The sequence below is a fragment of the Metopolophium dirhodum genome, chromosome 9, assembly GCF_019925205.1.
Source record: "Metopolophium dirhodum isolate CAU chromosome 9, ASM1992520v1, whole genome shotgun sequence".
Classification (NCBI taxonomy): Eukaryota; Metazoa; Arthropoda; class Insecta; order Hemiptera; family Aphididae; genus Metopolophium; species Metopolophium dirhodum.
In genome coordinates this window covers 17,522,009-17,549,229 of record NC_083568.1, presented here as the reverse complement: position 1 = coordinate 17,549,229, position 27,221 = coordinate 17,522,009, and the positions used below count along the sequence as shown (strand labels likewise).

At 29.4% G+C, this 27,221-nt stretch overlaps 2 protein-coding genes across 3 annotated transcripts in view; one reads left to right on the top strand and one right to left on the bottom strand.

Annotated features, from left to right (window-relative positions):
* Positions 1 to 1,265: 1,265 nt before the first annotated feature.
* Positions 1,266 to 23,365, bottom strand: LOC132951668 (uncharacterized). Its single transcript, XM_061023497.1, has 4 exons — positions 23,174 to 23,365; positions 8,212 to 8,643; positions 7,443 to 7,628; positions 1,266 to 3,116 (listed from the first exon to the last, which is right to left on the bottom strand). The coding sequence occupies exons 1-4, from the start codon at positions 23,186 to 23,188 to the stop codon at positions 2,703 to 2,705; spliced, it is 1,047 nt and encodes a 348-aa protein (XP_060879480.1). The 5' UTR covers positions 23,189 to 23,365; the 3' UTR covers positions 1,266 to 2,702.
* The window catches only part of LOC132951666 (WD repeat, SAM and U-box domain-containing protein 1-like), a 41,388-nt gene continuing 23,331 nt past the window's right edge, over positions 9,165 to 27,221 (top strand). The window contains exons 1-2 of one of the 2 annotated variants that reach the window (XM_061023494.1): positions 9,165 to 9,357; positions 24,814 to 24,926. In XM_061023494.1, the coding sequence (XP_060879477.1) occupies positions 24,891 to 24,926 (36 nt within the window). In that variant the 5' untranslated portion in view covers positions 9,165 to 9,357; positions 24,814 to 24,890. The remainder of the gene's footprint in view (positions 9,358 to 24,813; positions 24,927 to 27,221) is intronic. The other variant, XM_061023495.1, reaches the window with a different exon arrangement.

Genomic DNA, 27,221 nt, shown 5'->3' with positions numbered 1-27,221 from the left:
CCGCCTCAACAGCCAACCACTTTGATTCGCATTCGGCGCACGAGTGGACATCTGCAGCGGTATTGTTATGTATATTTTGCATTCTTATTATAGTCACTCGTAATTCATTATAATATGCGATTCGTTCAACATAATAATAATTGTTGAATTTTGCCGGGCATAAGGACGTCAGCTGTGCGTGTGCCCTCCCTTTGGCTTATTTTTGTCGTATAAAATATAATATGATAAAGCAATAAAAGTTTATTTACCGCGGTATAACTTGGTCTGAAAATAGTAAAAAATGTCATACCCCCCCCTCCACCCCTTTCAAAAAAGCTGAGCATGCCACTGCAGGAGTGTGCGTGTGTGACGTGCGTGTATTATAAGACGCTTATAAATTATAATATGGGTAAATATATTATATTGTATATTAGTACTAATATGTTAATTTACATTATTATTAATTTACGACCGAACGCGTAGTAAGGGTTCACGTATTGAACGTATCGTTCGCTCGTTCGTGAATAAAAATACTCGCGATTAGCAACTTCTGCGCAGTGCACTATATAATAAATTTAAATAACCGTAAAAAAATTAATTAAATATTTGGTATTTTATCATTTTCCTTGAGAAATAATAGATTTATGATAAATTGTATACATATATGATTTTTATAGCAAAAAAAAATCTATGGTTTAAGTATAATACATTTTTACAAGAAGTGCAATATTTTTATAATTATACACAAAAAATGACAAAAAACCCTATTTTGTAATTGTTTAACCACTTTGGGGCACCCAAAGGGGTGAGTAATCAAGACCAAATTTAACCAAAATTACTTTCTCATCTAGTAATGAACAAAATGATGTGAGGGGTGATAAATCAAAAACTAGGTAGTTCAAAAATAAGAGCTACCCTAATGGTGCAATTGTCTTGTTTCAATGGTAAAAAAGTTTTACCATTTTAGAAAAAACAATTATTTTACAACAATAACCCTCTCACGCTATACCTAATGCCTATATAAATACAAAGAACTTATGAATTTTTAGATGAAGCTAGTTTGTTTGTACGCTCATGTTGGTAGTTACCTACCTGTTTCCCACTTTCCGTAATTAGGACTTACCATCATTAGTTCATGCCCAAGGAAAAAAACTTATCCAGACAAATTCTGGCTCTGAACTCCTGAAAAGCACTCAATATTAATTATATGATAAATTAGTGAGTATTTTAAATCATATATTTATATTTGTAGGTATCTATTTAAAATTTAAATACTTATTGGAAAATGTAGTATTGTAGTTAAAGTGTATTTTTTAATCATAAGTTTGCATGTAAATAGTAAAACAAAAATTCAAAATGATCGTACGTATACATAATATCAAGTATTTCTATATTATATATTTAAAAAAAAAAACAGTCTACTTTTTCGTATATAATATAAAATAATTGTGGTGTATATATAATCACTTTGCGTACATTAATATCTACACAAAATTATATTTTTACCCGTCTAAAATAATTTAAAAATAAAAATCGATCTTTTATAAAAAAAAAACAATAAAATAGTGAAGCGTCAGGCGTGACACCGCGGTGGCAGCGGGTCCTATAATATTATATTAACATTAAAATTATACCTAATATTATTTATTTAAAAAAAAAAAACAAGTCATCGTATTACAGTCAGTGCTCAAATTGGAGGGGCGGACGAAGTTTCTTTGCTATTTGTTTTTTTTGATTTTGAGAGAATCCCTTTTTTGCATTATATTTAACAAAATATTTTAACTATTTAATTGATGATTTATATAACCATAATATAAAAGGCATTATAATTTATTTATAATAATATGGAATAAGAAAAACATTAGTTAATTTTGATTGCTCATAAATAGTCCACAGCTATGGAGAGATCCATTTTATGCAACTTTCATTATTTCGTAAAATATTAACGTTTTAAAAAATATTCTTTTCACATAATTTAAAGTGTTACAAAACAGAATTTTTGAAAAGAATTATATTTTTTATCGATATAATTTTTTTAAGTGTGTTTCTCTTTTGAATGACAACATACATTAAATTTGTAATTTAATATTCTGAAGTATAATGTTATTTGGAGTACTTCGATCTATATAAAAACCAAATTTTAGACAAGTGGTTTATTATTTATAGTATTAAGTATTTAAAGTTTGGATGAGCAGAGTAGGTATTGGTCTAACATTTTGTGAGGCAAGACTATTCCATTCCGTTCATCAAGACTTTAAATTCAAACACTTGTACAACTCATACACTATTCGTTCAAAATTCGATTTTTATGTGTTGAAGTATCTACTCAAATGAATAAAATACGTTATTAAAGGAAAACGTTATTTCAAAAACGTGAAAAGTTTTTGAAATGATAATATTGTCTTACGTTAAATGGATCACCCGGTAAACTGGCGTACTTGTATAATATATTGTAATTTCTGCGTGGGTTTGATACGGTGGCGTTCATCAATTTCAAAGGGCGCTATTTTTTTTCCAGTCTATAATAAGAGTGTACGTCCCTTAATTTAATTTTCCGATTCGAGCACTGATTACATTTCAGTTTCCGATACCGTCATTGATATAATATTAAAAAAAAAAATAATAATAATAATAATACAAATAATACGCTGCTGTTGGGGAGGGATGCGATACATACAATAATATTATATTATACGACGGGGCGCGCGTGCAGTGCAAACGACTCAGAAGCGATCGTCGGCTGGAGGCGGCACCGCGGTCTTCCGGACCACCGGTTTCCGCGCCCTGTTCCTGGCCATGCCGTTCAGGTTGATCGTCTGTCCGTTGGCCATGACGTACTGGTTCTTGGTGTAGTCAATGTAACCGTACGTGTCGCTGGCCTGCGCCTCCTGCACCGCCGACGAACCGGCGCCCGACTGCTGTTGCTGCGGCGCGGTCAGGGGCCGCCTGTCCTTGTCGCACGGTATGCCCGACTGGTACGAGTACTCGCGCTTGACGCCCTCCGGGTCCACGTAACCGTACTTTCCGCGGGTCACGCAGTCCACGCCGATGGTCTCCTCCTTGAACGTGCCGTCATCGTTCTCGAAACCCCAAGTGATGCTACCGTCCGGGTTGTCGTCTCTGTACCGCCTCAACACCTGAAGCGTAGGTAGGTAAAAATCATTGGTATCAGTTGGTATGTTACGTAAATTAATAATGTTATACGGTAAATCGTTATAATATTATTATTCACATTATCGTCAAACATCGTTATCGTATATGTGTATGGGCGCAGAAATTGTCACCTTGGGGGGGGGGGGGCTGGGTCAATGCGCCTATGCATTTATATGCACACACACGACACACCTATAACCTAAGGCTGGGGCCTAGCCACCTGGGGGTCTGGAGCTATACACAGCGATGATATTCGCATGTGAAATTCGACAAGCGGACGACACCCTCAATACGACACAGCGGCTTAATCACGTGACGGATTCGTTCAATATTTTCCAATGTTTCAAAATAATTAGGACAAGATTATTTATATAAATTCTATATAGTTTTATCTCGTAGGCTGAGTTCGAAAACCTAAAAAATTGAACTAGATTTGTTAAATATCGGTTAAAAATGAAATTATTATTATCATTATAATATATTTTAAGATTTCATTAGTCAATCAATTGTTCGAATAATGGAAAATTCTTTTGAACCTTTTAAATATATTTTTATGTTCGATTTGGGTTTGGGCTTGAATAAACAATTTTTGAACCTGAGTTCGGTTCAGGTAAACGGTAGTATACTAGTATAGTATTATTATTCTCCGTCCATTACCATTTTGCCGAGTTTATTTATGACGCGAAAAAATAATAGTTTACTATCGATGGTAACAACTGTCACTTCTGTCAGTAATTTATTAATAATATTATTCGTTATTTCGTTGTGTTTAATTAGGTAAGTAACTAAAAGTATTGCCTAAGCAATCAATCCACTCCATTTGTGGAGGATCGCTTGTTACATTCTTTTTAAGACTGAAAATTCTTTGTTCGACTTTAATTTACTTATTTATTATAAATGTTTAATTGTACCCGAGGACTGTGGATGTAATTAAAAACGTATCAAAATGTATTGTAAATTATGACTCGAGCTTCTCAGTTTTCGACGCATTTCCAATATTTTTTATTTTTATTGTTTTATTTATTCTAAAATGATAATTCATTAAAATTATGGCTCTCTCCTTTTCGCTGTGTAGCAATAATATATTCACTTGCTGACAATCATTTTTTATAAATATTATAATTTATTATTATATTATACTATTAGATAAACTTAACGAACGCTTGCAAAACCCGCTGTCGCAGAGTTATCGACTTTGTTAACTCCAATCACTATATTTTATTTATATAATTATCGGCGATTTATCAATCGATAACTATTCAGATGATATTGTGCTAAGATCATATAATAATATATATTTCACACGATAAATCGTCCACTGCATCTATCGCTGTACATTTCATAACTATGTTTTGAAAATAATTTGGGAAATAAATCACTGCAGACCACAAATAAGACTGCGAAATGAATGGTACCTAATAAATAAAATTGGCAGCGAAACAGGATACGACTTCGCGCAACAGCGACACAGCGTATATAGCGGCCGGTGCGGCGGCGGGACAAACATAATATTTTTCGAAGTAAGTTGTAAGTACGTAGTAAATAGGTACGTAGTTCGTATTTCATACGCTTTGCGGTTGTTGTCTTAGCTAACAATATATAATTTAATAATGTCGGGTTTGCGGCGAAACACGAAACGTTATGATCACAATATAAAATATATAATAATATTATTATCGAGCTTCAAAATAGTTCAAATTATTGTATTATTTTTATATTTTTAATTTTTAAGTTTATAATAGGTGATAATATAATATTATACACGCGACAATAGCCATCAATCTCATCGACTCCATTGGGAATACATTTTCAACGAAAGCGTAACTTTTATTCTCGTGCACGTAGTGATCAAGTCTGTTTTGGCTTTCACAGTTTCACATATTATATGTACCTGTATGTATATAGACGACACGTGACCTGTGACATAATAATGATATTGTTATAACAATACAATTATCAAGAATCAAAAAATGTATTCTATATTCCTTTTCCCACACTTCCTTGTTTGGATCACGTGTAATGCGCTTTAGTTATTTTGAAGTCGTTTTACACCGTCTGATAGATGGTCGTAGGTTTGACACGTTAGTTTACCGATTATAATATTATATCGTATAAGTTACTAGTAAGTACGTCAGTTAATCGAATGTGAATGTAAATTCGAAATTATACTTTCTCAATATAATTTTATCAGTGACACAGAAATTTAATTTAATATTATATATTATATTATACATGTATATACTTGTATACGCACGTCGTATATAATATATAATATTATGTATTACACTATTACCTACCTATTATATAATAATATAATATGATCTCATGCAGATATCGCGAATAATACAGGAACAGACTTAATTTTTTATAACAAAATAATTGTGCAGTTGTAGCCAGTAGGTAACATATTAAGCTAAACACTCTATTATAATATAGACATCACATATAATTAGTAATATTACTAATTACACAATTTTTTTTTCTTCGGGTCAGTATTAATGTTTTCGTTAGCAATTATAAATTTATGGTACATTATATAATGTACGAACTGTACAATATCGTTATTTAATTTAGATTCTGATTCTGATTATTATTTAATATTGCCATTAGTTCCCTACGTATATTATTATTAAACATTCTCTTTTATTTTTTTTTTATAGAAATATTTGATATTGTACCTTTTAAGTAATATATCTTGTATACATTTTTTTATTGATTATTTTTTTATAAACTATGGCGACGGAAAAATAGTCAAGACTTACTGAAATCGTTAATTTTTAAAACCGTTCAGACAAACACGCGTGCATACCATAAATGATTATATATTTATGTATAATAATCAATATGGCACACAAAAAAAATAAACGAATTAATTAGTAAAATATAATTCATGTTTTTTTTAAGATCAAGTATTAATAATTGAAATATGAAACATTAAACTATATAATGATTAATGTTGTATTGATATATATATATATATATATATTTATTTTTTTGATTATATGCTTTCGCAAATGTTATGAGTTTCACCGTTATAACGAGGTGTCATATTTATAATATTATCTTGAATGTGGTTCATTCTTTTTGATTTCAAATCGTTAGTTTATATTATACATCCATCCAACGCCGACCGTATTTAACAAGTATTCATATTACGTGCTATACCTACACCGCAAATATATTTTTATATACTCTTAAAAAGGTCAATGTTGTATGTTATATCTATTGAAAACGTAATTTTCTTCATGATTTATTATTGTTGAAAGGTAATTTTATTTTTTTTCACTTACAAGGCACATTCATATTTAGATATCATTAAAAAATGATTTTTGTTTTTACACTGTAAGTAGTACCACTAAGTACGCCATATCCTATCTATACCTATGGTATTATTGTTAATCGTTTTGTTCTTGTCGAATGGGTTTCGAGCGCTTCATTGCGTCATTGTATATTTGAAAAGTCTTAAATAAAGGTACACTACTCTAATACTATATATATATATATGTAATGTACACCATGTGTAGGCGTATTGTTATTTTAATATGCTACGAATATAAAACGCATAGATAATTTAAATAAACGGGTTTTGAATTTCTATAATATAAATATAATCTGGTATATAATCGACATAAATCGTATATTAAATACAAATGCAATTTAATGACGAGCGATCGTAATCATTTTTGTCTTCGCATTCTACTGTATTGATACTTCGATATAGTATAGTGCCTATATAGTATGTTTACTATAGTAAAATAGTCACTTCGATGAAAACATATTTTATTGATCTGCAGCACGCTAAATGTACTAAAAGCCGAGTTGTATCTGCATAACATACGAGGGCACGATATTTGAAAAAATAAATAGACAGTTGTAGTCACGAATATGCGTCGGGGAAACGTGCTGTTTATAGGATTTTATCTAAGAGCCGAGTGAGTGATCGAGGAAGTATAAGTAAAAGGCGACGTCTATAAATTATTATACACTATATTATTACGCTATTTGAATGAGTCCGATGACTTGGATTAAGGCAGTTGTCAGAAGAGAGTATATTTAATGACAACTACAACAGAAGTTCAAGATAACCCATTCCCAAGGCCTGATGTGGAAAAATACTATAACACCAATTCCTAGTAGTATGATTATTAATTTATATGATTATAAAGATGTGATAACGTCACGGCTGAACGATGACAAAGTACCTACACGGCTACACATATAGTCTCTAGAATGATATAAGTCCATTCGGATTTCTACGGGACTAATATGACGTGTCCAATGTCCAAAATAAAAATTAATTATTACGGTACCTGAGACACTGGCTTCTTCGCCCGTTGTTTATCTGCAGACTCGGTTCGTTCAAGTTTCATTCTCTGTATGGTTTCCGGAGATTTAGAAACAACTTCCGTATCTTCGGTGACTCGTACGCGTTTCACCGGCCTCTGTACGACTTTCCTAACGAAGTTCGTTTGTGGTTCAATGGGTTGTATCTGCGGCTAAATAATATAATTAAAATCAAATTACAGTGATGAGTTTTGATTATTATTTTAACCCATTTATTATGCGTACAGTATAAATCTATATTATATTTAATATTATAGGTTCGCAATAGTGGTGGAACACTGCATTTACCGATTATTCGGATAAAAATATGAAATTATAGATAGAACCGAACCGTCTGGACTATTTTGACTTTTTTACCAAACCAGAAAATTATTAGGTCAATATACTCGTACATATTTAGTATTTTATATCTGTAACATTTTGAGTTTTATGAAATATGATTACTTTTAATACGACTCTAATAAAATAATGCTGCAACTTTTAATAGCCATATGACGTTTTTAACGCTTTTTTCAATATTTAGAATCACGTAAAAATGTCAATAATCAACCAGATAATATTGCGGTCCTGGGCGTTATAAATTATATAGACATTTATACCTATCCAGATAAACCGGGTTATTACAACAAAAGCGTAGGTACTAATGAGTATAATAATAATAATAATAAAATATTAAATAATATAATGTAAGGCTCTGCAGTTGAGTCTCTTTATGTATTTGTATTTCCTATATACCTGTGGCCGGAATCCGGGGAACTGTTTTTCAGGCTGAGATTGAATCCTGTCAATGTGTTGTTGTTGTTGTTGGACCCTGTCGACTTGCTGCTGCTGTGTTCTCTCAAACTGGTGCTGCGGCGCTTGTCTGGTGGGCTGGGGCACGTCGTCAACAGCCGCCGCGTCAACGTTGACGTTTTCGACTGGTCTCGGCTGGAACGTCTGCTGCGCCACCTGAGGCTTATTCGGCTCCTGTCCCTCCATACTGAACCCTCGGCCTCTGTACAGGGGCAAAGAGACCCTGCGGAACGGCTGCGGCACCTGTTGCTGTGGATCCAAGTTCAACTGAGCGATGCCGCGACCCTGCACAGCAGGTCTGGTGAACGTCGGCGGGACGGGGCGTTGTTGGCCCAACGCCACTGTCACCATTAAGGAAGTGGCGACAAACACGGTCTGCAAAAGACAGGACTTTTGAATTTCCGTAATTATTTTCAAAAGTGCTATATAAGGTGTAACAGGACTATTTAACAAACTGCCATTACAAACTTTGCTATATTTGTCCAATAGTCCCGTTACACTCTGTGTATCAGGGGTGGCCAAACTACGGCTCGCGTCTTATCGTAAGTCGCAAAACATGTTTACTAATATAATAATAGAATAGATGTTATAATATGAAGACAAAATTATCCCAAACAAAATTTAATCTGATATTAATGTACGTTATTTTAATACTGTTTAGCATTCAACATATTTTATTGCATTCGATATATTATCTTATTTACGATGATTGAGAACCTTTTCTGCTCTTAGCTCTTACATATTATAGATTATACTATGCGGCTCGTCACTCTCTTATCGCTTACCACCCCTGGTATATATTGTTTCGTAGATTATAAATAACATTAGCGGTGGTTGTACTGCAGTGTATATAGTTGTATTGCAATCCCCATCACCTGCAGCTGTCTACCGTAACGCAACATTTGATCGACTATATTATTATTATGTGACTACTTGCAGACCTATACGATATTTCACGTTATACGACTCAACGTATATCAGAATAATAAAGTGCGAGTACAAAAATATAATTTACTCAGCAAACTGTTTGGCTTTGTAGCAATCATCGAAGTTACGCTGCAGGCTACAGATTCAATACATATTATTAAGGTACCTATTATATTATTATTATATTATTTATTATGAATAAAACTCGAACACTAGACATTAGATAATACTATTATTTGTCAGTGATGAGTGTGAGCATGTAAATGCTCGTGTGCATGGGCGCCCATTGGGGGGGGGGGGGGCAAGATAGGGCACTTTCCCTCCTGGACAAAAAATAATATGAACTTGTAGTTCAATAAATATTACCATGATATAACCTAATTAGTAATTACCAAGGCAAATTATTTTTTAAAATCACTTTTAAGATATGAAATAAGTATAAAAATACATATTGTTATAGTATATTAACATCATAGGTAGGTCGTAGTCCGTAGCGCGTAGATACCTACATAAGATTATTTATCGCAGATAATTTGTGGTAAACCCATAAACGTCATTCAAGTACCTACTACAAATATTTTATCAGACAACGTTTAATCGTTTAATGTCAGACTTCTAATGAACTGTATAACTATACGATTACGAATTGACAGCTGATTACTAAATACATGCATCTTTATAGGTACTGAATTTTAGTCGTCCACTGTCTGTCTGTCTGTCTGAGTGACATTATATTATTTAGTGCTGAGTTTAGTCCGTTAGTATTATTCTATTAAATTTTAAATTTTTAGCTATGGATATTCGTTCTTTTTTAAATAAAAAAAATATGATAAAAATAGTGCATCTGATATTGTGCTTGAGCCAGTTGGTATAGCTACTTCTATTTTGACTTCTGTTGAAAAATACGGTTTGGATATGAATAAACTTGTTGGCTTGGATTTTGACGGGTGTTAAGTAATGGCTGGAAAGGAAAATGGAGTTCAGAAAATAATTTGTGACAAATATCCAAAAGCAACATTTTTTCACTGTGCTTCGCATAGACTTAATCTGGTTGTAAATGATTTGAATGCAGTGACAGAAATACAAAATACTATAGGAGTGATTAAAGAGATTATTAATTTTTTTCGTGAAAGTGTGCTTCGTCGAAAACTGGTTATAAATATACCACTTTTGTGTGATACTCGCTGGTCTGCAAAGTATAAATTTATTCACATTTTTGCTGAAAACTTTATCAATATTAAATCAGTTTTAAAAAAACTATCTCATAACAATGATTCAGATTTCAAAGTTAACACCACTACTCGGACAAAAGCTCACCAACTATCATGTGCGACATCAACTTCAGTACTTCACAATGTATTATATCCTTAAATTTCATATCCAATCACTCAGCTCAATTAGAACTAGAAACAAATAAACTGCAGGCAAAATCTATTGATTTATTCTCGGTCCAAAATTATATTCAAGATTTATTGACTATATTTAATAATAATAGAGAGCACATCTGATATTGTTTTCAATGATATTTTTAATAGCTCCTTATACTTGACGGAACAAATTGGCGTAGAAATTAAAGTTCCACGTACTACATACAAACAAAAAAAAAAAATAGATCAAATTACAAAACCGATTCTGCTGAACGCTATTACAGACTTTCTATCTTTATTCTATCTTTATTCCTTACTTAGATTCACTAATATCATCTCTTTCACGAAGATTTTCAAGCGCAAATAAAATAGCATTCTCAATAAGTCTACTGCATCCTACAAATATTAAAAAGTATACAATTAATGATTTCAAAGAAAAAATTAAGCTAATTAGTGATCATTATAAAATTGAAAATATGATAGAGGAATCTAATATTTGGTATCAGTATTGGATTGATAAAAATTGAATTGTCTCCCAGTGTGATGAAAATTCGTTTGTTGATTTATTGGTTCATTGCGAATATTACCCTGCAATTTTTCAAATACTTAATGTTTTTATATCACTGCCTCCTACAACGTGCACAATAGAAAGATCGTTCAGTACATTAAGAAGAGTTAAGAGTAAAAACGTGGCTACAGGTGAAGATCGTTTAAATGGGTTGTGTATGATGAACCTTAATTGTGAAAGAGTGAACATAAACAAGGATATTTTCAATATTAGATTAGATTATTTGATTTTCTATTTTTTCTATACTAATTAAAATGTTTTTTAATCTACTATATATATATATATATATATATGATAATGCAGATATAACATGTATATTTACATTTATATGTGAAAATAATATATATTAAATCTTTATTATCTTACATTTGAGATTTTATTTTATTTTGACCCTCCTTAAAATTTTACCTATGGGCGCCCATGCTCGTGTGTTATGCATATTATTATATTGTTTTTTATTAACACTAATATTAGTTATCTCTGTCTGCAATTCTGCATCTGCGTAATATAACAACAAAAGTAGGTATTCCGTACTTCTACTTCTACGACTCTGTGGTTATGTTTAGGCCCTAAACTTTAAGGCAAAGAGATCTATTACCTATACATTTTACAAAGCAGGATACTTCCTGTGCATTCCCTTTACAGTTTTTTTAATATATATATTTTTATCAAGATAATAGCATGTTTCAATTTAACTTAATTTAATCTTATTTTTAATCATTAACAACTTTTTGTAAAATTTTAATATTAAAAAGCTAGCAGCTAATATGCACATTGCACCGAAAATATCCTTTTATATAAATAGCTATATGAAGGTTATACGGAATACTTTTGTCATTTTTGCTATATTACTCGCGACTTTGCGAGACAGGTTTTCTCTACGCAGAGAAAACGAATATAATGTTGTGGCTCATTAATATTATAATAATATGGTTTTATTAATTATTTTAAATAAATTCATTACAATAAAAATTGATGGTATAATCAGTTGATCAGATCGTTAATATAATATCAAAATTCACAACTATGTACACGATAGTTGACAATTAGTGATATACATTGTCACATTGGGTAACTAAAACAGTAAAACGTTTTAAACATATTACGCATTATTACGTGTGAGATATAATATACATTATGTATAGGTACCTATTGACGGTATTATGTACATATAGGTTATATGTGGCGACTGGCGACTGACAATGCATAGGTAAATGTGTTGTTTCTGAAACTCTAGTTATAATTATTATTATTATTTATAAAGATAATTATATATACATCGAAAATTCGAAAAATATTCTGACATTTATGTTAATGGAGAAAAAAAAACAATACAATTTCTAAGTCGACGACCTGTTTAATATGACTCGTCGCGTCGCCTCTGTCGGACGAATGTGACAAGACGGTATTCATGGTGAATTCTTTCTACCGAGGTTTTTTTTTATAACCTTAATGCACCAAAGTGAGAACAGAAAAAAAAATGATTCATTGAAACAATGCAGTCACGTCCGCCACGTGCCTGTTTCCTGGCCATTAACGACCGTTACGATGATGTCCAAGTGCATATTATAGTATGTGTATATTATAGGTATATTTTATAATTCGTTTGTCGATGCGTGGTTGCAATTTTTTTTCTAAAAATATTTTTCAATTACTTGTGACGATGGAATCCTATTAGGAATACGCAAGCCACCCAAATTTCCGTAACACAATTTTATACGATATATATGTATATTACAATGATTAGCCGATATACCTATACGTATATTTGAATGCACTGAAGAAGACTGCGCGATGACGGTACAACGACCTCTCGCGTAGCGGGTGGTTGACCAATTGGTCCGACTACGATTATTGTGTGTATATTATATATTATAGATTAATGTCTTATACGTAATAGCGTGTATAATATATTATATATGTGTAGATTGTAGGTTGCATATATATAATAAATAGCCTCGGGTCAGTGTTATTTTTCTATTTGTATTGTTATCCTTTACAACCGAGCGCGCGTAATTGACGGCTTACAAATAAGATTCATTTAATAGAGGGCGATCGGATGTTCGCGGACACGTAAAATATTATATAATGTGTAGACTGTATAGGTATATAATATGAGTGTATGACGAGTAACGCGGTATGCCGGTATACTAACGAGTCCGAAACGGAAGAGCGAGCTTACCGCGACCCTAAGCTGTGGCGTAGGCCGTAGAGGGTTATACCACAGAATATATGAAATAATTTCATATATTCTGTGGTTATACGTTCCACTACCCCAACGGCTCAGCCCCGGTATACGACTGATTACGATTAATTATAGTTGTAAAAATACGGTAGCAGCGTAGTATAATAATATGTACCGTGGTATAATATGGTATATATATACAGATATTAGATACTGTACGAATATTCTTAAGAGATACAAAATATGAAGAGATAATCATTTCGATGACCATAACATAATATATAATATGGTGATACCCCATCAAAGTCGGATATAATTATCGATAACTCGTCATAATATAATATAGGTACCCCGAACCTCGCGTTATTTATTTATGTATATAATATATTATGTTGTATTGTGTAGGTATTAAATTATATTAATATAATATATTTAAACGTATTTGGTTCTCATTTTTTGGCAAAGGTCGACAGGAATATTTCACACGCGACGATTTTGTCACAACGTCATGATATTTATTATTATGTTAGGTATTACGTATAGGGTTAGAACGGTTGTTTATTATACAGCGCGTGACGATCGCACCATGCGCAGACACTATCGGAATCCGATAAAATGTACAATATTATAGAGTTTTTCAGCCCGTTGAAGCACGTATTCACGGTTCGGACCTCCTAAAATGTTTTCAAAAAATCTTTATTCCAACACGGCAATGTAAGATTAATTTTTTACTTATTTATAAGTACATTTTGGAATTGTATTTTATATATTTTCTTTTAAATAGGTTTTGTTTTTATTTAAAAGAAATATTTAACCAAAATAGTAAGTTAAATATCTTAATTTTTACTAATTTGCATACTAGTTTCCAGTTAGAAAATTCTATTCATATAATATACTATACCTATAATACCTAGGTATATAGTATTTTGTATAATTTTATTTAATAATGTAATATTTCATACTTTATTATATTAATAATGAACCTATATCTACACACCTATTGCAATTATTACAATAAACTAAATGCTATTGACAACATAGTTGGTAACTAAATCACCAAATGTATTCTGTATCGTGTACTATAATACTACAATATACGTTATACCTAAATTCATATTATTATGTAGTTTCGTGTATCTACATTCTACATTAGAGCGGTTATAACTTATAGGCTATAGCTAATTGCCAATATATATCTCATCGAATAGTTTTTTTTTAATATAGGTACACTTATTCATTTTGAATTTTGTTTTTTCATAAATTTTAATTACCACATTTAAATATCTTCATTTTGCATAATATTATATCGTTTTAAATGTTAAATCTATTTAGTACCTATATTTTTATATTTTGAAAAATAAAGTATTTAACCATTTTGGCCAACCCTGGCTTCAAATGCACTGTCGCATGTCTACACTTGAACCGCCTATGTATATTATATATACATAAAGCTATAAGTGACGTGAGGCAGGTATATACCGCCTGTACCGATGCCGACGACGATCGATTATTGTTATTATTCCGAATCCGTGCGATCGATTTTGTCCTATACCATATATGTATACAATTTTTTTTGTATACGTATATAATTATTATATTGCAGCATTCCACGTTTGGAATACCAAAATCGACGTCGTCCCGCACTGTTACGCGCCGGATGTGTTCCAATAATATTATCATTATGAGTACAATGCGTTGGGTTCACACGAATTTTTTTTTTCCCGTTAAAGCATGCTTTTGGTCGCGGGAGTTGACTGCAGTGGTTAGGCAATACCTATATTATAAAAAAATATAATACTATATTATACGTAAATAGTGCAGTCATTTATCTGCATATTTTAAGAGTCCATAAAAAAATTACCTACAATTAATACAATATACTGCAGTCGAGTCTCGATAACTCGAAAACCTCACTAACTCAAAAAAAAAACACCCCTTCAAGTGTTTTCAAGTTGTGTTTGAGGTATCTATAAAAAATATATGTAAAATTTATTTTTATTCACGTTTGATTTACCTATACCTACGTTTGTATTATGTGGCTATTATTGATGTAAACATTTTAAAAGTTAAATCATTAGTTTCTGTAGTTTATTCAAATATAGTTTTAAAGTTTGGGCGGGAGACGGATCGAAGATTGTAATATAATATATAATATAATATATAAACATATATATAAATAAATATATATGTTATATATGTAATATATAATAATATATAGTTTTGGTAGGGCGTAGTTATACGAGGACATACTGCTCGACAACACACCCTAACGTATACATATTATATAATATAGGTATAATAGCACCGAACTATAAAAAAATACACCTCACCGATGGATGACGACTTTTACTTACATTATGGTTGTATGTATATTATGTTTAGGTACAAGGGCATCTTTTTCATATGATAATATTAATAATATTAGATTATATCTCGATCGAATTATTTATATGTTACAGTAATCATATTAAACTCGACATAAAATCATACAGAATAGGTATAACAAGTTTAAAACCAATATTCAAATTATATTGCAGATAATATTATCGTTTTTAATACCGCGAAACAATTTTTGGTTTAGGTCAATAATTGTCCATTTTATGCTAGTGATGGTCTATTATCGATAAAAAAATAGACTTTTTTTAAAACCAACAAAATTTAAATCACTGAATATATAGAATTGTAATTTTTCTCTGATATTAAATTTCGAATTAGTATAGCATTCCAAGCTTCAATTTTTATATTTTAAATTGTAACATACACGTTTAACACATAAATGAATCTAAATATTATATAGTAATAATATTATTTTATTAAAAGAGAAATGGTCGCGATTATTGATTATTGCTGTAGGAGCCAGATTGGAGGCCATCGCGTTGGTTCAATGTTAATAATTGACGAGCGTATCACAAATATAATACGTAAAATAAAATATAAGCTAATGGCTAGTACAATAAATTACAATTAGTATTCAGATCAACGACGATATGATATTATATTGACGATCTGACCGGACTTACTATGCATAGTAACTCAAAAGTTTCTTACTTCTATAAAGTACTTTAAAGTCGTTTAAGTCCTAGTCCAAAGGATTAGAACAAAACGTGAGTACGATAACAAGCTGTTATAATAATGACCAGTATAAACTTCTCATGAACAAGTTTCAGCGTAATCTGGCAATTATCATTTGTGTACCATATACCACTCGTACATGTATATTGTATAAACCTAAAAAATCCAACGGGACACGATTCACGCAAATAACTTCGTTCGCGCCACCCGCCACCCACCACCTCAGTTACTTATTATTATAGGTACCTACAATAGAACAATTCGTCTATATATTATAATGATAACCTAAACAATTGTATTTTTCAGACGAATTATTATAATAGACTATCGGTTGCACCGAACACTTCCTCGTGAGTGCACTCGTACCATATAAAATGCGTAATTTCAAATTATTTTTTTAATACGAATATTTGTATGCATGCCACGAACCCTGTCTGGAATTTGTCCATTTTTCATGCCTACCAATTTAAGAAGTGAGCCAAATCACAATAAAATTTGTTTTTACATACGAAAATTTGTATATCTTGTGCAGTCCAGATGACGCCACCAGTACCTACCTATTATTATGTACGTTTTCGATTCATTTTAAGTCCAAGCCGCACCTAACAATGAGTAAGCATACAGCTAACTTGGCTACCTACAATGTAGGTCCTACGTATATGTATTATATATAACTGTCTAACGTGTATAATATTAATTTTTATATTTATATATAATATGCTATTCGTTTGCAGTTATTTCGCGGTTTTTTAATATTATATTATGATAATCTTACACGGTTACGCGTGAAGATAAAATAATAAAAACTCGTTCACTTAAATCCTTTGAACTTTTCGTCAATATAATGCTTTTGTTGCCAATATCTGTGCTCTGCATTAAGACCAATAATTTATGATCGCTAAATATTGTAACGCTGCAGCAAGAAGGTCATCGCGTTGACTTTCCATTTACTAAAAACGACATGCCGCTCAGTGCAGCGTATATATAATACGTTAGACGTTGGTATATAATAATATGTATAGTGTATACATAATGTGTTTGGTATTTAGCGTGTGTTATATCGTAATTGAACCATTTTATAGTGATATAGTATATCATCATAATGTTATTATAATAATTATCATGCCATTATTACGATTTGTCGAGAATAAATTATCCGACCAGTTTTCGTTTTTCATTTATAATACTGTTCGTTAATCATTTTAAATAAAATGCATACCTACTTTCAATCGTCGTTATTTTACTACTCTGCATGTCTACTAATATTATGTTTTATAGTTGTTGATAATATCTTGGGAATCCCAAGATTTAATGATTTATTTTCTAACAACATTGAAAAAAAATAAGGGAAGAACTGTTCTTCTTTTTTATAGAATATTAGATACAAAATAAAACAATTTATCGAACGATATTACAGATACTTACTGTAAATTATATACAAGATGCATAATACATGTATAATACATCATGTATTTATTATTTTGCAAAAACAATACGAAACCTGATAATTATCATGGGTGGAATTAATGCCAAGAACCTTTCAACCTGACATTGTAATAAGCGCGTTGAAACAATCGGATGGTAAAGCTTAGCGCGATCTAATAATGCAATAACTATTAAGCCTCTTTTATAATATGAATGTTCAACTTTTCAGTGATCAGCTATTATAGTGTAACCGCAGGCTCAGTTTGCTAAATCTAAATATAACTTTTAATTTGAAATATAATGCGATTTGCTTAACTACACCTTTAAGAACCATATCATATTTATGAAAATGGTATTTCCATCGGCAATTCTCAATAAATAATAATAAAAACTAGTTTCAAATCTAAATTAAAAAGTTCTAATTATTCTTCTTTACTAATTATAATGATACAAATACAATAGAGGTATCACAGAAATCGTTCGGTTTGATTATGTACCTATAAGTTTTTTGAACTCTATATAAATTATAATATTATTATGTTTAACGTATAGGTATATACTATTTTGTTGAATGTTTAATTTATATTATTTTCTATCGTAATTACTAAACCGTTAAACCACTACCGTGTGTTAAACAGACCGATGTGTTTGTGGCGTTATGATAATACAAATTTATATAATACACACAAACAACTATAAAAGTTATATCGTTCGGAATGTAATTCGCTTAAAAATGTACTGCGTACTATACTTTTATGGCAGATACATATTATAATACGTCAGCGGGAACTCGAGTAAGAACACAAAATTCTCGATTTGAATTACACATCGAGTATTACATTTTTTAACAAATAAATGAATAATGAATAAATTTCTAAATTTCTCTACTATCTACGTACAATTCTGTACTGCAAATTTTATACGATTAGAAGTTAGACTCTGTACAAAAATATTTTGTTTAACATTAAATCCCTTTTAGTTATAAATTCATAATTTAATAATATAATAACCTTGATATACATTATATATACATAATATATATACTTCAAGTATACAGACTTTATTATATTTAAACATTTATAGTTCAGATATATTTATATACAGGACACAGGTATGTCTATGAAAAAGTGTATAATAATATAAGGAATATTTAACGTTAAAGTACAGTTTTGTAAACACGCAAAAACACGCGTAAGATGCATGTAATAATGCATTTATATTTTATGCATGATAATAATTATTAACTGTAAAATTCTGTTAAATAATAATAAAAGCACCATGCATATATGGAGAACTGTGTTAAATTTGTAGCTTTAGGCGAAAGTAAATACGACTTATACACAGGATATTCGCTCTAGTTAAAAAGTGAATGTGAACCCATTCGGACTGCGACCAAAAACCTACGCAATCAAACCTTAACTCAATCAAAATGATTATATCACGTGAGACGCTCGATACTTATAAACCACCTATAGTGATTTAAATTTTTTTTCCGTGAAGCTTTATGTTTATGTTGTGCCTACTTAAATATATTAATTCGATTATAGTCGCCAATTTAGTGTTATTTAATACGTTAAGGATAAATTGGCGAAGGTATTCAACAGGTTTTATAATTCGACAATACAAAAAGACTATTTATTTTGTTTGATAATATATAATAAATCAAATTCTTTTGATAAATTTATTTAAAGGTACCATTATTTTAAACAAACTTTTTTTAATCGTTCAATGCAATAACCTACTTAATAAAATGCTTATGATATCGCGATCTTATTGTCTATAATCACTTCAATATAATAACATAAAGGCTTTTTTCTCCTTATTATTTACACGCTGAGGGTTGCTTTGTACTTGTTTTATTTTGTTGCCATATTATAGTCTTTAAGTGTAAAAAATGTCGTTATAAGACGAAATAAAATATTCGACGGATTTCTAAATAGTGTTATTCGTGTTACATAATCATCATATATTATCTGCAGGTGCTTACATATTATTATTATTATGACGGCCATCCAGTTAATTATCATCCCGAACAAATTATCGATAGTGCGACCGAATCTAGAGCGCTGCGTTAAGTGCAATATCGTTCTATATAGGTATAACCTATAATGAGAAATTTTTTTTCCCTCGCGATTCGAAAATATTGAAATTCGTGACCATTTACAATCGCCAACGGGACTTGCTCGTCCGACATGTATTCGTGTATATATAAGATATAACTATATAAGTACACGGCTAGTGCCTATGTAACAATATCAATATAAACACCTTCGTCTCAGTCCATGTATAGTTGACGTATGTAAACCAGATTCGAACGATGACTATAGGTACGTTTTTCGAAATAATTGAAATTTATACGCCGTAAGCTACCTATGCTTATGCAGTTGCAGTACTTAAATATTAATACGATTAGTCGCCAATTTATTGTTATTTAATACGGTAGGTATTTATAAGGATAAATTAAATAGGTTTTATAATTCGACAACAATAAAAGACCATTTATTTTATTTGATAAATTTCTTTACCGATTTGGTACCTATGCGATTTTATTTTAAACATGTGTATTTTTTAATTGATCAGTTACCTACTGAATAAAATGCTTGTGATCGTATATAACCCATCCAATAATAATATAAAGGTTATATTCTCCTTATTATTTACAGTATACACGCTGAGTACTGTTTCGATTTATTTTGGTGTTGTACAGTCTTGAAGTGTAAAAAATATTGAATTTCGTGACCATTTACAATCGCTAACGGGACTATTGCTCGTCCGGCGTGTATATTATTATATAAGTACAGCTATAGTACCTACCCGTATAAAAATATATCAATATAAACACTTTAGTCTCAGTCCATGTACAGTTGACGTATGTAAACCAGATTATAACGATGACTACGTTTTTTGAAATAATTGAAATTTATACGCTGTGTACACATTATTATAATATATTGTGTTTGAATGCGTATACAGTCCTTATTTTTCTTACATACAATAATAATATTATTTTGCATTGAATTTGCATTGTCAAGGTTGAACGACGTGTATATAATATATATTTAAGTATATATACATGTATATATATTGTACGCGTATATAGTATATACGGTGTAAAAAAATAATATAACGAGCCACCAGGGTTGAACGTATATAATATAATATATTTTTCAAAAGCAAGATTGACCTTCGACGATGAAAAGAAAAACTGCGATCGGTCTATTGATATGGTGTACCTATAAAACGCATAGGACATTACACGCTCCTTAATGATGTTTTCATATTTTCTTTGAGTGTGATTACCGAAAATTAATTGACCTCGAATAGTCGTGCCAAGTTCAACTCGTTTGTTTATGTCGATTGAAGTCATAAATCGTTTTAAAATTAATACGCCTGAAACTCATCTATAAATATGTACCAGCTATGATAGTTTTTTTGTTTTTTTTTTTTTTTTTGATAATCGATAAATTCACATTCGAAACTATTAGATTTTAAAGTTTTAATTTTTTTTTCTTCAAACAATTGGAATAAAGTAAATGTAATATAATTTTAGATAAGAGTAAAAGTATTACAATGTAAAATCATTATTTTAATTAGTTAACAGTTTTTTATTGTCTACGTTTAATATTTATAAAAACAAAATATACTTGAATTTCATGCTAATTAATTCATAAAAGATATTTTGTAATTTTAATTAATTTGCTTTATGAACAAAATAAACATAATTGTCAGTTGTATAATCCTTATATGTCTACGTGAAACTAACATGAGTAAATCAAAACAATACAAATAAATGTTAATATTATTTTAATATTTTTCTTTTTTACTTGGGAATTTTTTTTATATCTAATACATAAAACATTAATATGCTAACTGACTTAACTGTTAATTCGTTGAAAATAAAACAATAGATCGGTGGATACTAATACAAATTAATAGAATTCAATTAGAAGTTGTATATATTTTGTACCTACCTATATAGGTACATATACATTTTTTAAAAACTTTTATTGGCTTGTTTCCAGATATAACTTAGTAAATAACGTAAAATAGGTATATTTAAAATATTCAATATACTAATACATGAGTTGTATAGTTATATTATAGTAATAGTTCTTACAAATATGAATATGTCACAATGCCTTTTAGAACATTGTATGCATATAAAACATCATAAGTGATAAGTCAGTGATGCAATTAATGTTCAATATACAAATGGGATTTTCTACATAATGTACAGTAAATACACATGTGTTTACTTTTATAAAAAAAAATGTATCTAGGTATGCCTAAACATATTGCCTATTCGTTCCATTGGATGCTAAATTATATCTCTTATCGCGTTAAAAGTAAAAACTATATGCGGTTTATAATATAAAAGAACTTTTAAATTTTAAAATTGTCTACTATTGAATTTAAAATTAGTTAAATTATTACAACATAATCCTCTTGGTGTGTAAATTGTACATACAGGATTATTACACAAGCATGCTCATCCCACTTTTATCCTATAATATTGCAATTATTCAAATTCTGATTTTTAAAATGTTTAAGTATACTTAAATATCATGTTTTTAATGCTCAGATTTTTTTACCATTTAACAAGTAGTACTCATTGTGGTATACACCAAATTTATAACTGTAAATTGTTAATTGGATGATTTTTTTTTAAAATAGGTACCTACGCAAGTCAAAATTCAAACAAGTATAGTTTTTGAGTTACTAAACTTTATGTACTTTCTATTCACTAAAGACTATACCTAGTTTTCAACAATTATTTTATATAAAATATATATAATATTTAGTTTTGTACTAATTATACTCGTAAAATGTTTACAAATAAAAAAATTGTAATTAATTACTATAATTATAAAATAAACTACCTACTTAACGTTTAATAATTCAGAAACTATTAGTTCAAATTTCGGTATAATAATATTGATAATAATTTATCATCCAGATAATCACATTGCTAAATACAATAAAATGCCCCAACTCACCACTGAGGATTTATCCTCCTTTCGGTGATTTATATGCGTGATCTAAAAAATCATCTCCTTAACAATTTACAATAAAAAGGGTGGTTGTCATTTGATAAAACAATATATAAATTGCATAAAAAAATCACACAAAGTAGTGTGCATATAATGTATTTCTTGTAATTCGAAGCTGTAAATATATTTTTTTCATGTTAACAAACTTATAACGAATTATAAAGCTTTCCTATATGGGAAGTTTTTGTACAATGCACCTATATGATCTATATTACGAATTAGTTTTTTTTTATCCAAATAATTATAACGTTTGTTAAAATAATAATAATATTAAAGAAAAAAATGTTTATTATTAAAAGGTAGTACTTACGAATGCCGTGGCCATATTATAAACGCGTGACGTGCTTGAAGACGACGAAATATGTATAATGTTTTTCAATAGAAGCTCCAGGTGTCCTAACAGGAGTGCAGGTATAAGATATATGTGGCGTGAGAGACGAGATAATGTGCACTGCACTCAGTTAACAGCAACAGACGTGTCAAGACGAGCAGACTGTCGAGACAAGACGTCCCCTACTACCTATACATGTTTTCTTCCACAGCGCCATTATTATTATTATTATTACTATCATCATTATTATGATATTGGCTCTATAAGGGGGTGGAAAAACGTGTGTATGACGTGTTTCCGTCGTTACTTCTATATTAATATTATACGGTTTGCACAAAATAATAAAATATAATATTTTAATCATTAAACTATTTTAATAACGTTGAATAATAACTTGTTTCGATATTATTATACTATGACGATTGATTTAGTATCAAACATAATGAGGTTTACTTTATTATGAACAAGTTTGATGTGAAATGCGCCCGAGTATATAACATGGCAGTGAATGGAATGCGTTTTCAAAAGTTGAATACTAATATACCTACCTACCTTCATAATACAAAATTCACTCGTTTTATACAAAGTATTTTGTTTTCCACTGTAATGTAAAACTTTAAAATATATGAAAAAGTAATAATATTGTTATAATTAAACAACAAGTTTTAAAATTGACCATTATTTTGAAGTTGTACTTTTAAATTGTTTGCTTAGGTTATACAGATAAGATTCCAGAATATACTTAAAAAATAAAAGATCTTATACAGTTAGATTTTTAGAGGAGTTGAAAACTATTATTTTATTTTAATATAAATTACTGTATACTGATATTCGTGTCGTTTATTTTTATTGCAAAAAAATTATTAATTGCTAGTTCTGTTTCCAAATATACAATTGAAAATACATTAAGTATAAGTATAAGTAGGTAGGTATATCGTATACGATAATACGATATAAGTATAAGTGTAAGTATAATTAATAATATATTAAACACAGTAAAAATATTGATATCTAATATTAAAACATTAAAAAACATTGCAAAAACAATAATAAGAACAAATTAACTATAATAAAATATTAAATTATACTACTATTATTTATTTAAAAATCTATAAACAGTTGAGATATTTATTTTATAATATGTCGAACAAGTAAATGATATTATGAGATTCATTTTACAAATTAATTGTATACAATATTATGGAATAAAAATACATTGGACTGTAGGTCCTATACGTATATTATATATTCAGTCGTTGTCAATTCCCAACACGTTATATATTACGGTTGTTTATACATTTAACGGTATATTTAAAGGGTTATTGAAATGCAATATATGACTGTATATCACCCAAATCAGTATATATAACAATATAACTGTTATCATCGTTATACGATTACGGAATAACTTATTTATATTGGAATAAATAATAGTAGGTATTATGTATAATAATTGTATAAACAAAAGTTGCTTTTCTTAGTTAAATTGAAAAAAAAAATAACTATAAAAAACTTAGTTAATACAATGGGAAGATTCTAGATACATAATAATCAATTTAAACTCCAAACTTGTTCGATTATTATTCGCAAGGATTATCATTGAGTGTTTTTTGTTATAGGTAGTTTTTTTTCAAAGCTGATCGTGCTTACGTTGCGGTGGAGATATTGTGTCAAGAAGTCTGAAATTGTGCTGAAAATGCATTATTCGATTACAATAAGTTACGACTTTACGGTGAGTGGATTAAAAAAACATAAAACATTATATTTATTACGTAAATATCGTGGGCGTTCTATTAAAAATGTTGAGAGTCGCTTCTTATACATTTAACAGTATACCTACCTACATTTTAATAAATATATTTACTATTTACTTTAGGCATTTTATGCAAGTATTATCTATTATGATTAATTATTATTATTTTTTTGACTAGTTAACGTAAAAGCATCGTATTTATGGAACGTTATGACCTATATTCTAAATGAAAATAGTAATATCGTTATTGGTTATTGTGGGACGAATACGCAATAAATGTTGCACCAGTAGGATAAGAGTGTTAAATTATGGTATACGATGTGTAGATTTGATGGTGACAGGTATAATATTATTATGTTCAAGCAACGATTAAATAATTATAATAAATGTGCTTGTATTTTAATCGCATGCCTATGTAACTGCATACCACAAATACATATTTCAGGCTAAAAAGTAAAATCATAATTTTTTCTTAAAACGTAAACACAGTTATGTAATCGCATGGGTTCAATTATAATTTATATATATAGTATATCATATTATATATTATATATACGCCCTTTAATACCTAATACTATACTATTTAGACATTTAGTAATTACTAATTATCTAATAAATAACAATTTTATTGTTATTAAATGGTTGTTAAGAAGACTTTAATTCACTATACTATAATTTTTGTTTAAGAACTTAAAATAAACGTATAATAACTCAGTTCCCCCATCGTTTACTTAAAGGGGTAATTTTATTTTACTACTTAACATTTTTAATTTATTTTAAATGTTATGTATTAGTTTACTAATAAAAAAAGTAAGAAAAGTAAGAATAAATAGCTATTTTTAATTAATCTTTTTTTTAAATGTTTTAAAGTATTACTAATTACTATGAAAAATAAAATTTGAATTGTATTATAGATAACTGTCAGGTAGTACGTTGGTGTTCGGGGTGATATGGGACTTTTGGGACGTACACACTGCTATCATACAGTGCCATTATATAATATATATTACACGACCTTATTTTTACATAAACAATTAGCTGCTGTTTGGAATATGAGCCCGAAGGGATTAATATCGGCAAGAGCTGTTTAGATTATACATTTTAATTGAACATGCAACATTTTTTGGTAGTTGGTATGGTCAAATAATGGCGTTCTAGAGTAGTTACATTTTAAGGATAACTACGTCGAAGTTAATAATCCTAATTCGCGTAAAAACATTAAAAACGGCTATTAATTCGTTTGCTGCATTTATTAATAGTACTGAGTTAGAAACACGAACATCCAAGGCAGAATACGTGTTCTGTAATAGATTATAATATTATTGATATTCACAATTTTCATATATAATCATATAATACGTCGTTATACACCAGTATCAAATATTTAATGAAATTTAAAAAATAAAATGTATAAATTATAGTTTAGTTTATAATATTTATTATATAAAATATACCGCGTACCTACCTAAGTAGCCTATTGTATATTCTTAAAATTGAAAGATATTTGAAAAAGGTTATGCAAATTATGTTATATTTATTAATTTATTATATAATGTAGGTATTTCAAATTACATAATAATATTCTTGTGTTGTAAAAAGTAAAATCAATGATTAAATTCAAAAATTAGCAAAAATTTATATAAATAACTACAGTGTAGAATGGTTATAACTTATAAGTATTTAAAAATGAATCAAATAAATTCATGTTACAGAAACTGATAAAATAGAGAACATTTTTAAAAATATGCTCTTTTGTCTAAAATAATAGTAAATATACCTACACATTATATAATAATATCGGCAATCCGATCTAAAGACGATAATAAAAATAAAAATAATTTAATTAATACTGTATTAGCAGCCAACAGGTAACGCATAATATTATGACTTATGAGACTATCACCGGTCAGAATTGTGCAATAATAATAATGCCTTAAGACTAATTTCAGTAGCATTAACAAAACTCTTATTGCTACTTACTATGGTTTAAAAGATGTTGAGTTATTAACATTAACCTTCCCTATAAGTTATAACCAATATTGATTGTTATTTGTTGATTATTTATTGGACGGTCAAGGTGATTCTCGTCTAAAATGCATAAAATATTAAAAACCTCTTAGAAGTAATTACTCATTGGCTTATATTTTTTTAGTTAAAGTATTATTACTAATATTAATTTTTAAAACACGAACAGATGAACTCGAAGACAAGTACATAAATATAATAGACCATATCACATATATATATTAACTATTCATAAATATATCTACTAGG